Genomic DNA, 17,810 nt, shown 5'->3' with positions numbered 1-17,810 from the left:
CATCTCACGGAAACAATTTATTTCCTAACTTGTCAGTTCCATGATGTTACCTCCACTGTCAACTGTGAAATAGGAACACTTGGAGTTGTCTACAGATATATTTTCTATTTTGCCTGAAGTCAATCTTACCACCTGAACACTGTATAAATGACCATGAAAAAGTGCATGAAGTGGCTGTATTACCATTTCAGAGCTTGGTAGTGTCAGTGATGATGTAGTGAAAATATTTATACACTCACTTTGGAAAACAGTTTGACATGATCCAGTAAGCTTAAATATGCAACGTCAACTTAGTAATTCAACTGCTAGATACACCAGCCAAATTCTTATATAAGTGGGCAATGTACAAAATGTTCATAATAGCACTCTTTATCTTTATTCTTAGTTATTCAGCACATTTTAAGTCTATGTATTATTTAGAATTTTTCTTCCATTTGTTAATACTAAAGGTAGCTTTTGGCTGTTTGTTACATCTTATTAATCAGATAGTGATCAATGGAGAAGAAATGAAAACTATACTCAACCCTGTGTTACTTAAAAATATATTTGTAAAATTTATTCAGATTGATATTCTGTTATACATAATTTCATACTTATAGCATTTATATTGAATGTATTCCTACTGTTAGTAAACTCAAAAATATGGACAAACAGAAAACAGTTTAAATTAATAGCGAATTCCTTAAGAAACAACATAGCTAAAATTTTAATTAACTGGTATAAAAGGGCAAGTCATACTCTAAACATGAAGTTCAAATTACGTTTATCATTCTCTCTTTTTATGGCCAACCCCCATCTATATGAAACATCACCTTATGTCTGGTCTTTAATTAGGATGATGCTCAAACAGGATGGTGCTGCCAGAAGCTCTGAAGAGAACTGAGACAGACATAGGAGGTGCTAAAAGGAGGAAAGAGTATCCCAGGGTCCTGGGAATTGGCAAGGCTACCACAGTTGTCTAAAACTTTGTAAGAGACGCAATATGAAATTGAGAAGGAAGTCTACATGGGTAGTAGATTCTTTCCCCATACTAGCCCCCAAATCCCAAAGTATTGGAAGTAAAAGATTTCTTCCTAATTAATTTTATATTCAAAGGTTATGGAAGACATAAGACAGCTAGCATGAATATATAATAAAGCTTAAAATAAGCCTTGGATATATAGATTTGCAGAAAAGCCAAATAAATTAAAACCTTAAGTTGGGTGAGAGCATCACCATTCATTGACTGTATTTGTTTTCATTGAAAAGTTTCTTTAATGCAAAATTAAAATATTTTAATAGGATTTTTCACAGTTAAATATTTTAAATATATAAAAATAATTAATTAATAATTGCTAATTTGAGTCTAAATTTTCCACAAATCTAGCAGATTAAGAATCAGGCTATTTTTGTACGAATTATGAGAAAGACCTCTCTACAGAGAATTAACCAAGTTCATACCTGTATTCGGGATCACTGTCATAGGTATAGTCTTTGTAGAAAAGACCTCTTTTCATTTCCAGTTCGTCTTCCTTCTCTGGGTCTCTCTCATCCTGAAAAGTATGAAGATTTTCATTAATTCATTTTATAATTAAAATGGCACATGTCTTTTTGGGAAATGCTCTCCTTCTCCCCCATTATAAGAAATTGAATTAAATATTTGGACATCTTAGGAAAGAAACAAAAGGGTAAGTCAGAATTTATTATTCTGTTCAGTAAGACTAAATAGTTTTATTATATTTTTGCTAATACTGTTTATCAAAGACTGGATACCCAGTAGATGTTTCTTGAATCAACAAATGAAAGGGAATGGATACTGTGTATTAAGATATGCAATAAGATGTGTAATAATATCTTACACATTGTTAGGTGGAATCAAGATACATGGCTACTCCTCCTTGTATAAGTAGCTTTTTCAGACACATTCAAGAGCACAGGAAATAGGATCCTAAAGAGATAGCTTTGTAAACTATGTCCTTTTAGTAATTATTATCTTAATGTATGACATTTATGTAATTTAATATCAAATATCTTTCTCACCAACTGGCCAATACCCTTATTACCTACTTAAACTAGAATAAAAATAGAGAAAACTGATAACAAAAGGAACTAGTAAGCACAAATAGACCGCTATAAAGATTATAATAAAGAATTCACTTTATATAAGAAATCAGCTGAAAATAGATTATGAAGAAAATAATTTTTAAATTTTGCTGATAGCATGAAATTGTGAAGAAAGCATTCTGTTAAAATGTTAAGTCAAAAAATAACAGAAAATGTGAATATATATTTAGAGTTATTAAAGCTTCTAGGTAAATTAAAACCTTTTATCCTTACGAAGTAACTCTATTTAATTCTACTAATGCCCCCCCCCGCCCCCCCCCCCCCCGCGCCGCTATTTTTGGTTTACTATTCATATAGCTACAATGGCTTTCTTTTACTTAGTGCTTGTATGGTATATATTTGTCCTTTTATTTTCAACCTTTCCTTATTATTAGTTTTTAGATCTTTTCCCTTAGATAGCATGTAGCTACTAGATGTTACTTATTTTTGCCCAGTCTGATAAATCAACAAAGTGAAGCATTCACTCTATCATCACAGAAAGTGTAATTGGCTATCAGGAATACAAAAGACACTACAAAAAAGTGAAAGAAATTAATAAAAGGTAATGTTTTCTGTTTCAAGAAATATGTTGTAAGAACTAAATAAAACAGATTGTAAATATTAAATTTAAAAATTCTAATGAATGATAATGCTCTTTAATTTTGTCAATACAGTTGAAAATTAATTTTGACAACATTGTAATAAAAATATTGACTAAATTTCAAATGTTTATATATGAAAAAAACATACAAAAAGTACCTTTTAAAAAATCTGAGCCTAAATTAATTATTAAACAAAACCCGTATTTTGAGCTGGATAGTTACTATTCTAGACTCTGAGGACAGAAAGATGACTAAGACAGAGTTCCTGCACACACATGGAATAAGGCTTGCTTATTCCATTAAACTGTATGGATAGAAAGGACCAAAGGGTAGAATTATTAGGAGACATAATAAAGGACAAAATAAAGAAAATAAGGAAAAACTTTCTAATTAATGAAGCATTCTAAGAACAGAGTTACTGTCTTAAGAGTGAGTAAGATCACTGCAGAGCACTGATACCCATTTAGATCAACGATTTCATGGAGGCGAATTATGCCCTGAGAAACAAAAAGGACTAGATGACCTTCATAGTTATTCCCATCAAAATTTAAGACTCTATTTTGTGACATTATATATATATATATATATATATATATATATATATATATATATATATATATTCACACACACATCTATTATAAGAGTCCTTGTATAGTCTTTTTTTTAAAGGTCAGGTTATATATAAAGAGGCAAAAACATCACATCTTACTATAACTTATTGACTATGGATCAAGCAAACATTTGAAGAGATGTGTCATTCTTGTCAGTGTCAGAAAATACATTCCCAGGACATAAAGAGGTGATTCACCCCTTATTCCTCATTCCCATTCCCATTTGCTCACATGAAAATACAGAAAAAGATGGACAGCACCAATATTTATTGCATACCTACAAGGTATCTAGGACTGAGGCACTTTTTATATGGATATCATTTAAGTCTTCAATAACCACATCAAATATATTGAAACTTAGAAAAACTTTTAAAAAATTGCCCAAAGATACAAACTAAAAGGCAGAGCTGGAATTTAAATGCAGACCTAACTTGATCTACATTATACTGCCTCCTAGAATGCAAATAAACTGGATTATGAAATCAAAACCTCCATCCCAGGCCATTAGATCATTCTCCTATATGAAAATTAGGCACAAATTCATTCAAGCTGGTATCTAGTAAGTTTTTTTTTATGTAGGTATGTTGAAAGATTATAGTCCAGAATTTCCAGTTTCACTTATCCTCGGGTAACAGCAGTACAAAAATGGAAAGTTCCAGAAAAAAACAATTCCTGAGTTTTAAATTGCATACCATTCTGAGTAGCATGTTGAAATCTCGTGCCACCCACTCCATTCCATTCAGAACGTCAATCACCCCTTTGTCCAGTGCATCTAAACTGTCTATGCTACTAGCCCGCTAGTAGCCTAGTGGCTGTCTAGGTTATCAGATGGCAGGGCAGTATCACAGAGCTTGTGTTCAAGTAATCCTATGATGCTGACAATTTGGATACACCATAGAGAAGCCGTGAAGTGCTTCTTTTAAGTGAAAAGGTGAAATTCTCGACTTACTGTCATAGGGAATTCTTTAAGCAAAAGGGAAATGATTCTAGAATCTAGATGGGAACATAAAATTACTGGCAAGAATGAATAATAATAGAAAGGGTAAATATGAGCTTAAATGAATAAACAAAATTTGTCTGTTTCATATATGCAGAATTTAAAAGGCATGATAATAGAAACACAAAAAAGAAGTGGATTAAAAAGAGTTAATGTTTTTAGGTCCTACTATGACCTAGTAGGTATGCATGTTGAAATCTTTAGGGAAACCAATGACAGAATAGTAAAAAAATAAATAACAAATTAGTAAAAAAGAAAATGAATGGCAAAAAACACTTATTAATCCAAATGAAAGCCCCATCAGTTGACATAAAAATTCTGGATTTTCATTCTTGAAAAAGATTTCATGCGCTTTTATAAGATATGTACTTTAAGTCTAATGATAAAAAGCAAAGGATGGAAAAATACAGACCTTGCATATATTAGCCAAAAATTAATGTAGCTATAACTATACTAACATCAGATAAAACACACTATGAAACAAAGAATAATTCTAGAGATATAGAGGGATATTGCACAATAAAAGGTTCTTAACACAATCTAAAATCTATATCCAACCAATGACATAGTTTCAAAATATATAAAATGTCACATAATCCAGTTATGTCTCCAGGACTGAGTTTAGTGCCCTACATGACACCCATGATAATTGTTTTTAAAACTAATAAGTGAAAAAGGAATCAAACACAAAAAGAATGTATAGTAGTAATTATTTCCATACTGTCATTCATGTATACATTTTTGCCTTATCTCAAAAAATATTCTCATATTGATGTTCCCTAATATTAAACATGGTAGATCTGCTCTGCTCTTTTCCTCTTTTAAACATTTAATTAGCATAAAAATTAGATGGGTGGCTTCTTCAAAATAAATATTTTCTTACCCTCTCCTTCATTCTACCATTTAGAATCAAATCTATTGGTAGGACATGGAACTGTTTTGTACTGGCCCAAAAAACAAGAGTTCCCGTATTTTGAAGGATGTGAAAAAAGTATCATAAAGTCACTATTTACTGACTCTTTATGAGATAATAACCCCTAGTTTTTGTTTATAGTGCAGATGATCTGTGTCAAACATTTTGCATGACTCAGGTCAGGCAGAAAGTTAGATATGGAGGTGGTATCTTTCCTTCCCAATGATTAAATGTTGCAAACTTTAGCATTCTGTTGTGGTTTATATGCTCAGTTATAAAAAGGCTTCAAGGGAAAATTTTAGAAACTAACATAAAAATGTCTTTGATGAGCCTGATGTGATTTCAAGACATTTTTTACCCGGTCATGGATCTCATCGCAGTTTGAAGATGAACACCAATCAGAATGGAATCTGTAGGCATAAAAAACAAAGGTGACTTGTATCAAGAGGGTGAGAAAAACAAATCTTTCCAAATGCCAGACAGTGGAAGTCAGTTTTTTTCTTATCCCTATGTGATAATATATAAGATTAAGTAACATTTTTCTTCTTTCAACCAAGGATGAGAGGCAGATATAAACTCGGGTTAATTCTCAGCTATAGTATTAAGCACTCACAATATGTTCAATAGACTTAATAATAAACTTTGACATGCTTTTGTAGTAACATACCCATATATCTGACCATTCTAAGAATTTCCATACATAATTCTTTAGAGCTTTGTCTCTACATAAAGAATATAAATTTTCATATTAGAACAATAATTCAATGTAGAGAGCATTTAAAATTGGTTATTTTCTAGTAATTGAATCATTCTCAAACTATGTGGAAGAAATTCCTTTCTGCATACAGAATAAAACATTTTATGAAATGAAACAAAATATTCACAATAGGTTGAAATATTGTTTATAATCCAATCATGTTCTTACTCTTCAGAACACAGGGGAACAATACAAAATATCGAATAATCATGTTATACATCTGAAACCAATATAATGTTGTGTGTCAGTTATACCTCAATAAACAAATAAATAAAAAATTCAGGGGAACATAAAAATTGAATGATCCCATCCCAGTACAGATGGTATCACTTGTCTAGTTTCTGCTATGATGTAAGTGTATTTTTGAAAAGTAAATATTGAAAAATAAGGAAGAAAAATATGTCTTTTATTAGAGTCTGAATGTTGGAATTAAAAATGTCAAAGAAGAAATAAAGCAACCATTCCTCTTTCTTATATCCCTGACCAAACTCAAAACTGACATTAGTATAATGAAGCTGTATAAGTAACAATGAAAATGTCTAGATATGATTATAGTGCATGTGCATAAAATGCCATTGATAATTCCTTTATAAAGGAATGAGTACTAAAATGTTAATTGGTTGCTTGAAACTGCCTTTTTATCTCCCAGTTTGTTCTTAAACTTACAATTTTATATGTTTACTCAGAGTATAGTTTATTAATAAGCAGGATAAATGATTTATAAAACCTGTTGTAAAGAATGTAAACAACAATGTCTAAATTTTAACCTCCTGCATTTTAAAAAGGAAGTATCACTGCATCTCTGCAAATATCCTGGCAGACCTTACTTGCTACATATGTATGCATCTTGAAAATCTGAGATCCATATGTAGCTCCTACAGGACCCCATAGTACCTGCAAAGATACCAGGAGAGGATCCACTCCAGTGATGGTGAACCTATGTGTCACGCATGTCAGAGGTGACACGCGAACTTTTTTTGGTTGATTTTTCTTTGTTAAATGGCATTTAAATATATAAAATAAATATCAAAAATACAAATCTTTGTTTTACTATGGTTGCAAATATCAAAAAGTTTCTATATGTGACACGGCACCAGAGTTAAGTTAGAGTTTTTCAAAATGCTGACACGCCGAGCTCAAAAGGTTCACCATCACTGCTAGTCTGTGCTGTGATATAAGAAATGATTGTATAACAATATTTTACTCCACTTACAAAAATCAAAACCTTAAGCATGATTTAAAAGAAAATCAGTTCCTTTTAAATTAGATTTGCTAGTATTTCTCAGTCTGATTTTAGTAATAATTCTACATCCTAATACAAATACTGCCATAATATTAACATTTATACTTTGAGGGAAAACTACTTCTGAACTGTAACACATCAAATTAAAACCATTATGGTGTGAAACTCTATTGGAGGTGTTTTTAAAATGCGCTTAAAGCAAAAGGAACTTTAACTATAAATAAAAAATTAATTTGCTTAGAGTCACTGATAAAGGTTTTAAATGTCTGTTTATTCATATACATGATTAAGGAGTCAGCATTTTACAGCAATTTTAGAGAAAATTTAATTAATTTTATTGAATATTTACCCAGACAAATTCCTATAGCTGTATGTTTTGTCATACTCCCCATTTTTTCCTGGGATATATAACCTACATTTACAGCAGTTTAAACTCCTTATTATTCCATTGGATTGTGTAAACATCCATAAATATACTGCTGAGTGGCCTGGAAAGCCAGATGAGAAATATCTCATATTCAAAGATGTGGTACTGAGTGCACTAAAGAATAAAATGATTTTGTTCCTAGTAATATGCCATAAAGTTTTTATTTTTCTTTATAGACTAAATCAAGATCTTTTTTTAGAAAATACACTAAAAGCACAGGTGTGTCCACCCCCCCCCAAATTTTATTGTTTTAAATAAATTCAAAACTAACCTCAACCTTCCTCAAGTCAATGTTAAGTAATGTTTACTATTGGAATCACTCATTTCCTTCTAGAACTTACCCACATCTATCCAGCGTCCAGTGACAGCATTTCAGAAGCAGTGATATGTGAACAAGCAAAGAGGCTGCATGCTGACCTGAAAGACGCCCCTGGAACAAGTGCTGAAAGTGCCTATTTAAGGCTAGTAGGAGTGGTTTGATAAATTTAAGAAAAGAGGTGTTTATTTATAGATTAAACAGAGCATTAGGAATGTATTGTATATAAGAAAAGTTAAAAGAGGGAATCATTTGTGAGTCTGGAACAGATTAATTCAATTTACATTATTTCTAATGGGAAAAATGATTTGATTTTTGAGCAAACAGCTTCTCTCAAACAGCCTTCTGGAACTAAGTAAGTTTGAGAACTGAAGTTCTACTATACTAAGGGTTGGGTGTGTTGTTGTTTTTAATTTGTGACAGTTATTGTTTTCTATGTTACTATTTGTGAGAGAGGCAAGCAATTCCCAACTTGGATTCAACAACAACAATAATAAAAAACAGATGAAGAGAAATTATTTCTTTCACATTCAAATTATAACTAGTGGCTAACTTTGGTTGCAAAGGTGTTTTTTAGAGGAAAAGCTAGAATTTTTAAATGATTAAGATTCTCTTGGGGAGTTGGAGGGAGGTTATTTGAGGAAACTAGGTACCATATACCAGCAATATAGACATCACTATTATCACCAAAAGAAAAATATAGTCTATGCTATTTTTGAAAATAAGACGTACCTATAATATTAAATACCTATAAATCTACTAAAAGCAAACTGTCACATACTCTATTTTTCACTTTTATGAACTATAGTACTTAATTAGGATTAAAGTCACTCAAATTACTAAACTCACTAATAATAAACTCACTTCAAGAGCACTGGGTTGGGGAGGAGTATCTAACACTATTTTAATATACAATGTGTTCTAAGCAAAAACAATTCAAGGCTCTGAAAATCAAATTATACTTTTACAAATAATAACTTCACATGTATTATTGCTACCTTCTCTTTTCTAGTGATGATTATTCAAAAAAGTAGTCGAGAAATAGAGACTAAGTGTTACCTTTCCCTGAGAGAAGCTCGGTTTAACACAGGGCTTGGAGGATGCTTCAGCATTGTTGAGGGTGCTGAATGGACAAGTAAGGTCCTTGCTGAATGCCGGGGCTTGCTACATGTCCTTGGGCTCAAATACTCTTCGCACCTTTCCAAAGAGTCATCGTAGTCTATGCCATGGGGTGTCCTGATAACCTGCTTAAAAAAGTATATATGTATACACAGAATATATATAGCAACATTATACACACACATACACACACACACACACACACACACCCTTTGTAAAAATTAAAATGCCACTGCTATATTTGAAGGTAAATTTCAGAGTGTAGCAATCATTCTTATTGTAAGAACCAACATTAAATGCATCTGGATTGTTCATTCCACATGTCTAAAATTCAAAAAATGTTATCACTCTAAGGGCTTTTGAGGAAGGGTGAGGTACAGGTAGGGATATATATATATACACACACATATATATACAAATACACATAAACAAAAGACAAATACACGTAAATAATTTAAGATATGAGGCCTAATTTAAGATATGAGGCCAAACAGAACAGAATTCTAACCCTAATACTCATTCATTGCGTCATTTGTTCTGGGGAGAGACAAATGAATGAACCAGGATAGACAAATTCATAGATTCTTGCCCTTGTAGTAAAATTTACATTTGAATAAAGAGAAATAGATTTAAACACACACACACATCAAAACAAATAGATAAAAATATACAGTATTTCAAAGGATGACAAATATCATGGGAAGAAAATAAAGCAGGAAAGGAGATAAGAACTCCTGATGGTTGCTGTGGGAGGGGTAGATAGGGAAGGTAAGTTAGTTTCAAGTAGGAGAGAAAATGGGGACTGAATACGGAAGAGAATGTCTTAGTAAAGACCTAAGGAGTAAAGGCCCAAAGACATTAGTGAAGACATTCAAGAAAGAGAGAAAAATAAATGCAAAGATCCTGAGAGTTGGTGGGTGGGGGCATGCCTGATATAGTAGAAATAGCAAGAAAGACAGCAGGGCTGGACAAAACAGTATGAGATGAGTTCAAAAAGTAGATTTTAAGGATTTAGGCTTCTATTCTGAGCAAGAAAATGCCCTTTGTTTCTTTTTATTTTCTTTTTTCAATTTAATAAGATCTCCTTGGCCACTGTGTTAAGAACAGTCTATAGAGGGGCCAAAGGCAATGACAGGGAATTCAGCTGGAAAACTATCACAACAAAATGAAGGAAAGGATGCTGGCTTGGACCAGAGCGATAGCAATGGAGGTGAAAAGTGATCAGATGCAGAGGGCATTTTGAAGAGAGAGCCAACAGGATTTGCTAATGGACTGGATGTCAAAGATAGCACCAAAGGTTTTGGCCTAATCAACTGGAAGAGTTGAGTTTGTATGAATTAGTTATAACATTCCAATTGGAAGGGTAGAAGAGTGAGATATTAGGAGACTAGTTTTGGACATGTTTACTTTCACATATCTATTAATCTATTAACCAGCTAACACATTGGAGTGGTGCTCTGCAGAAGAGTCCAGGATAAAGATACAAATAGTATTTAAAGGTATGACACTAGGTGATGTCACCAAGGAAGCAAGAGTAAATAGAAGAAAACATCTGAAGACCGAGCTTTGGGAATACTCCATTACTGAGAGGCTGGGAAGATGAAAAGGAAACAGACAAAACAGTGACCAGGAAAGAAGGGAGAGAAATAGGAGAATGTTCTTTAATTGTTCTGGAAGCCAATTAAAGAATGTATTTCAAGGAAGGAAGTAACTGGATCAAATATTGCTGATATGTCAAGTTAGAAAAGACTGAGAATGAACCTTCAGATTTTATCAACAGGAAGGTCATCAGTGATATTAACAAGCATAGCTTTGAAGGAGTGATTAAAGTGATAATCTGGAGTTGAGTTCAAAAGTGAATGAGAGGAGGAATTACATTTATTAACAAAGTTAACTTCTAGTCACTACACTAAGTGTTGGGCCTACAGCAACAGCTTATATTCTAGCAGTATTATTTACTAAATATTTGACCTTTAAGGCCAGTTTGACCTTTAAAAAAGCTACCTAATCTTTCACAGATGCATTTCCCTCATATGTAAAATAGGGTTAATAATAGCTAATTTATTGATTTTTCCATAGTTTGTTTAGTAAAGTATCTTGCAGTATGCCATTCATGATATGACAATTATTGTTAGTGCATTTTTGACTATGATAATTTCCAACTTATGCTTTACCTGAAAGCAAGGGTAATTACCATCATTCTGTAATTTATACCACATACCTTATAATCCTTGGGCCGGTAGCTGCCATGATGAGAATGATCTGAAAAAAAGATGTACAAACATAAATATTTCATATCAAATGTAAGAAAAGTCAGTGTCATCTTTGCTTTTTGCTACTATCTATCCCTCTATGTCTATGATTATGAGGCATAAAGGCATTGTATGTTAGAAAGAATGGCCTTATAAATGAGACATCAGAGAGCTGGCTCTTGCCCATGTTCATATGTGATCTTTCTCTCTCTCAATTTCTTCCTCCATGCACACATGAAGAGTGGTCATGTGAGCATACAGTGAGCACAAGCCCAAAGAGATCTCGGAATGAAACCTATCTTGCCAGCAGTTTGAACTTAAGACTTTCCAGCCTCCAGAATTGTGATAAAATAAATGTCTGTTGCTTAAGCCCCTGTCCATGGTATTTTGTTAGGGCAGCCGAGGCAGACTAATACAGTACAGAAGACTATTATTTCTACTCTACATTTCAGGAGGCTGACTGCCTGTGTAGCTAAAAGTAATGGAACTGAGGTCTTGGATTAGTCCAGTTGCTACTTCCACAAATAAAAGAATAATAGATTTCTTTATTATAAAACAAAAGCACACAGAATAAAAGTGACTTAGTCTCAAAAATGACATTGGATTGTGGATTCGTTAACCAAATGGATGTAATATATAATCAATTTAATCAAATATCAAGTAGTGACTAACAGTGCAGGTTAAAATAAAAATATGGCAGTCATCAAAACATTTTCTTAGCAACTATCTAAAGTAGAAATGAAAACCCACTTTGTATAAAGTCATTGTTCACACTGATAAGTGAGATCCTCTGCATCCATCCTCTCTCCATAGTTGACCTTCACCCAAAAGGGGTAGATGTGACTCAGTCCTGAAGGGCCAATCCTGGCTTTAAGCGGGAAGGACTTAGAGCTTTAATCTAAAACTCAGAAACTCTAACAATTCATTGTTCCTATCAAAATTATCAATGTCAAATATGAAGTCAGTCTCAGGAACTGATCTGTGTAAAAGAAAACTAAAGAGACATGGCAACTGAGGGCTATATAGGATGTGGCATTTCTATTGCTATAAAGATTTTGAGACAAGTAGCAAAATCTGATTTAGGTTCATAGGTTAGTTGTTGTTCTTATATCATTGTTAATTTCCTGCTCTGAGAATTGCATTACAGACCGTAATATCTGTTTTGGTCTCCTCGGGCTGCCATAACAAAACACTATAGATTAGGTGGCTTAAACAACAGACATTTCTTTCTCATAGTTCTGGAGGCTGCTGGTCTGAGACCCAGGTATCAGCACAGTCAGGTTCTGGTAAGTGTTCTTGTTCTGACCCGAAGATGGCTGCCTTATAGCTGTGTCTTCACATGGCAGTGACGGAGAGCAAGATCTCTGGTGTCTCTTGTTATAGGGCACTAATGCTAAGAAGCGGGCCCCACCCTCATAATCTCATCTAAACCTCATTACCTCCCAAAGGCTTCGTGTCCAAATACCATGACAATGGGGTTAGAGATTCAACATATAAGTTCTGAAGGGACACAATTCATTCCATAGTGATGTCCTTGTCAAAATTTTATACACAGGCATGCATGTGTGCGCGCACACACACACACACACACACACAGGAAGGCAGGAGGAAAAAAAAAGAGAGGGATAGAGAAAAGCAAATATTAGTGTGTGTGGATTCTGAAAGGTATATTAGAAGTCTTTGTACTCCTTCAACTTTTCTTTAAGTCTGAAATTTGGCAAATACATAATTGTCAAAAAAAAATCAGACGCTTAAATGCTATCCGAAGACATCTTCCAAATAAACATCTATATTGAAATTATTTTTTATTTTCTTGTCCTTAAAGCTTATTTTTCCATGTCCATAAATTTCTTCTAAGAGGAGAAACAGTTTATAACATCTGTTCCCAATTTCATATAATCTGACATTATAAGTATAAAAAACTTATTACCACATATATCTCCCTGTTAGTGCTAAAAAAATAAAGCAAAATAAATGAGCACAAACTCTGAATGTTCTCAGAGAAGAATGTTTCATTTTCCCACTTAATAAAAGAAGATTATACGCTACAGTTTAGAAAGAGAAAGAGAGCTCACTACATGTCATGATTATATTTTGTTCACTCTCTCATTTTTCTTTCTCTATGCCTTTGTCGGTATGTAGTAAACTAATTTAAGGGCTGATGGTGAATGCTTGTTGATCTGACTAGACAATGTCTATAGATATTAATACTTAAATATCCCTAATTATACAATACCATTTAACCTTCATAAAAATCATCTTCATACTGAACGTAAGAAAATACTTATCTAACCATTCGGACTAGGACTAAAGTTTAAAGATATATTCTTATAAACTAAACCTAAAGAATGTTATCTTTTCAGAAACATACATAATAAGTATTATTTATATATTATAATGAGAACTGATATTTATAAGTCCAGTGTGCTAGGGCAGTTTACATGGCAACATTTACCATGTTATCTTCATTCTTTAATAACTAAACTGATTATCAAAGTAGTTAAGGATTTATTAAAGAACTTCCACTTTGTAAGTAAATGGTAGAACACATATTCAAATATATGTGTAAATGTCTGTCTAAAACCTATAACGAACTCTTTTTACTATGGTATTCCCCAAGGTTAGTAATATATGTTAAGGTGAGAAAAGAGTTCCATAGTCAAATAAATTTAGAAATTGTTGAACAAAACAAAATCAGGTTATTGTTTTTTTACTAGAAGAATCAGTCTTTAATATAATACATATTTTGTATCTCAAAGAGGGAGATGGTTTATAGCAAGACAGAAATTCTATGTATTTTAGAGAGTACCTATATGGGTGTCCCATAGGTTATAAAAAATAGCACTATGCCATATCATCCAACAATACAGCAAAGATTGTTTTTTGTTAACTGTTGCCAAGTGAAGGCTTGACTGTAGCCAAGGCAATAAAACAATGAAGAGAGAGAACCTGTAGCTTACCATTGTGCATCCTGGACCATCCATCCCTTTCACAGTCTCTGCTAGAAGTCCCAAATAAAGGATCAGCCCTGGGACTTGGGGGGTCGACCTAGAAGAAGGAATTCAATGTAAAAAACAAAACAAAAACAAACCCACAAGAGCTTAAATCTTGTTTCAGTCCTATGACACCAGAAAATTAACTAAAGTACATAGACCACGTATCTTCAGGTTAATGTGGCATTGACCGTATGGTTCAGCATGTTTCAAAGTCAGAGCATAATTGAGTATTTTATTGTTCATTTTTAAACAAAACTGATATTAAATTCCAGAAATTTTTAATTATATATTTGAGCCTATTTAGAAATGAACAGATATACAGTGGAAATATTCATTACTCCATTGCCTAGTTTGCCAAGTTTAAAAAACAGGAATCTACTTTGCCACATTTCAAAAACAAGTTTGGTCATTTGCTACTTATCTCTTTAGTACATAGATTTTGAATTCAGTGTCTTTACTTGGCTGTGTTCAGAGCCCAGCATGCTAAGTGCTTTATAGCTTACAGATAGTAACAGTCAATCACATTTTCTAACCAAAAATAATAAAAAAAGTCAGTGATATAAATCTGTGTAAAAAATGACAGCGCTACTCAGGAAAATTAAAAACTCTGAATTAAAGTTCTAAAGAACAATACCAAGACTGTGAGAAGACAACCCATAGGAGAAAATACTTGCAAATTATCTGATATAGTAATATGTAGGCATTAATAAGCAGAATATATAAACTTCTACAACTTAATTTAAAAACTCAATTAAAAGTGGGCAAAGGACTTAGACATTTCTCCAAAAAATATAAAAATGAACAATAAGCATATGAAAAAAAATGTTCAATAGCACTAATGGTTAGGGGAATGCAAATTCAAACCACAATGAGATAATATTTCATACCCATTAGGATTACTATTATAAAAAAACAAAACACACATATAAAAAAAACACAGAAAATAATAAGGGTTTATGATAATGAGGGGAAATTAAAACCCATTTGCATTTTTGGTGAGAATGTAAATTGGTGCAGCTAGTATAGAAAATAGTATGGAGGTACTTCAAAAATTTCAAAATCAAACTGTAATATGATCCAGCAATTCCACTTCTGAGTATCTACCCAAAAGATATGAAAGCATGGAATTGAACAGATATCTTGACACTGTGTTCACAGCAGTATTATTCACAATAGCCACTTATATGAGACACTCAAAGTAGTAAAATCCATAAAGACTGAATGGCAATTGCCAGAGGCTATGTGGAAAGGGGAGTGGGGAGTCATTGTTAATGGGTACAGAGTTTCAATTTAGCTAGATGAATAAAATTCTGGGGACAGATGGTTGTGGTGGTTATCTAATAATGTAAATGTAGTTAATACCAATACACTGTACACTTAAAAATGTTTAAAATATCCCTGCCAGCATGGCTCAGTGGTTGAAAGTTGACCTATGAACCGGGAGGTCATGCAGGAGGCAGCCGATTAATGAGTCTCTCTCTCATTATTGATGTTTCTATCTCTCTCTTCCTCTCTTTTCCTCTCTGAAATCAATAAAAATACATTTTTTTAAAAAAAATGGTTAAATAGTACATTATTTATTATTTATATTTTAGCACAATTTTTAAAAATTTAAATGAGGATCAAAAGATAAGCCAGAGAATGAGAAAAAAATGTACAAATCATACTTGATAAGATTCTAGAATCCTAAATATATAAAGAAAACTTACAACTGAACAACAAAAAGACAAACAACCTACTTGAAAATGGGCAAAAAACCTGAATAGAAAGTTCTCCAAAGAAAATACACAATTGGCTAACAAGCACAGGAAAAGATGCTTAACATCATTAGTCTTTAGGAAAATGCAAATCTCAACCATAATGAGATACTAAACCCCTAGGATAGTTATAATAAAAAGAAAACAAACGGAAAATAACAAGTGTTGTTAAGAATGTGGATAAATTGGAACTCTCATACATTGCTGGTGAGAATGTAAAACCATGTAGAAAACAGTTTGACAATTCCTCAACAAGTTAAACATAGAATTACCTAACAGCTCAGCAATTTCACTACTGGGTATTAAAGCAATTAGGAATTAAAACAGGCATTCAAACAAAAGCATCTGTACAAATGTTCATAAAATCACTGTTCGCACAACCAAAAGGCAAAAGAACACCACCCAAATTTCAATCAACAGATGATAAACAAAATTTGTTATGTATTCATACAATGGGTTATTATTCAGTCATAAAAAGAATCAAGTACTGATACATGCTACAACATGGATGAAAACTCAGTAACACTGTTCTAAATGCAAAAGCCAGGCACAAAATGCCAATATTGTATGAGACCACCTATATGAAATGGCAGGAAAGGAAAAGCCAGACAGATAAAAGGCAGATTAGTGGTGGCAAGGGACTGGAGGAAGTGAGGAGTGGGAAGTGAATGCTTAATGAGTACAGGGTTTTGGTTTAGGATAATGAAGTTCTGGAACTAGACAGTTGTGACAGCTGCAGAACAATATGAATGTACTTAATGCCACTAAATTATATGCTTTAAAATGACTGAAATGGTAACTCTGCATGTGTTTTACCACAATAGAAAAACACAATTATTCTGCATAAATAAAATCCTATCTGGATAAATGAAAAAGAAAAAAATGCGCTTTAACTCTTTTAGAATGGTGTGCTCATCTATTTGGGGGCATGCTAATGATTTCTTGAAACTGCTCCATATTCTTTAGGCTATATTTCATACAATATAGCTGTGAACCTCTAATGTCTTTCTTAGAAGTGTTAACATTTTGCATATGCATGTAACCAATTAAAATTTGGTTTGGTTATCAATTTATTAAGTGCTTTTAAAACCATGAATGGCTATGAGAGTGGGGTGAGGAGACATGTCTATATTTACAAATACAGCTGGAAAAATCCGATTTCCTATACAATAAGGCAAGCAATTTTCTAACTGTATGCATTTCTTTCTCTTCATTAGAAAGCTGAGGAAAATCACTTTCATAAAAATGTCAAGGTTTATACAAGCCATCTTAGAATTATTCTATTTTGAACACTGATGTGAAAAGCAACAATAGAATAAACATTTTAAGAACGGTTATTTCCCTAATATTTATGTGGCTAACCCCCAAAATATTCCTGGTTTTCTTTGTGCACAGCCACCTAGGATGTCCTTCTTTTTAATTTAATTTACAATTGAGGGCGGATATAAAATTAAAAGCTGCTGAAACTGCCATCAAACAAGCAAGTAAATATTATCTGGATATTGTTGATACACACCACCACACAAAAATCTTATCAGAACTTATAAATTCTAAAGAAATAAGACTAATGTAATAGTAATAGTTTAAACTTAAACCATATGAAAAGCAGGTTTCTGTATAGAAAGATTAGAACTATGCTACCCTTAAGTTAATGCTCTTCACTTTCCAAGGCCTTTCCATCGCCGTCAAATAACGATTTGCTTCAAAGATCCATTCATTATATAAGGTTTACCCAGGA

At 32.8% G+C, this 17,810-nt stretch overlaps 1 protein-coding gene across 3 annotated transcripts in view; it reads right to left on the bottom strand.

The window, feature by feature from the left end:
• SPATA6 (spermatogenesis associated 6) overlaps window positions 1–17,810 on the bottom strand; it is a 50,339-nt gene that overhangs the window by 3,181 nt on the left and 29,348 nt on the right. The window contains exons 8-12 of one of the 3 annotated variants that reach the window (XM_081088387.1): window positions 14,280–14,367; window positions 11,289–11,329; window positions 9,008–9,192; window positions 5,516–5,615; window positions 1,441–1,532 (exon numbers count right to left, since the gene is read on the bottom strand). In XM_081088387.1, coding sequence (XP_080944513.1) covers window positions 1,441–1,532; window positions 5,516–5,615; window positions 9,008–9,192; window positions 11,289–11,329; window positions 14,280–14,367 — 506 coding nt within the window. Of the gene's footprint in view, window positions 1–1,440; window positions 1,533–5,515; window positions 5,616–9,007; window positions 9,196–11,288; window positions 11,330–14,279; window positions 14,368–17,810 lie in introns of all 3 variants that reach the window. The other 2 variants (XM_081088388.1, XM_081088389.1) reach the window with 2 other exon arrangements.

Source organism: Myotis nattereri (assembly GCF_964212035.1).
Source record: "Myotis nattereri genome assembly, chromosome: 3".
Lineage (NCBI taxonomy): Eukaryota > Metazoa > Chordata > Mammalia > Chiroptera > Vespertilionidae > Myotis > Myotis nattereri.
Note: the sequence above shows the minus strand (reverse complement) of the source record. Positions and strands in the feature narration are given on the sequence as shown.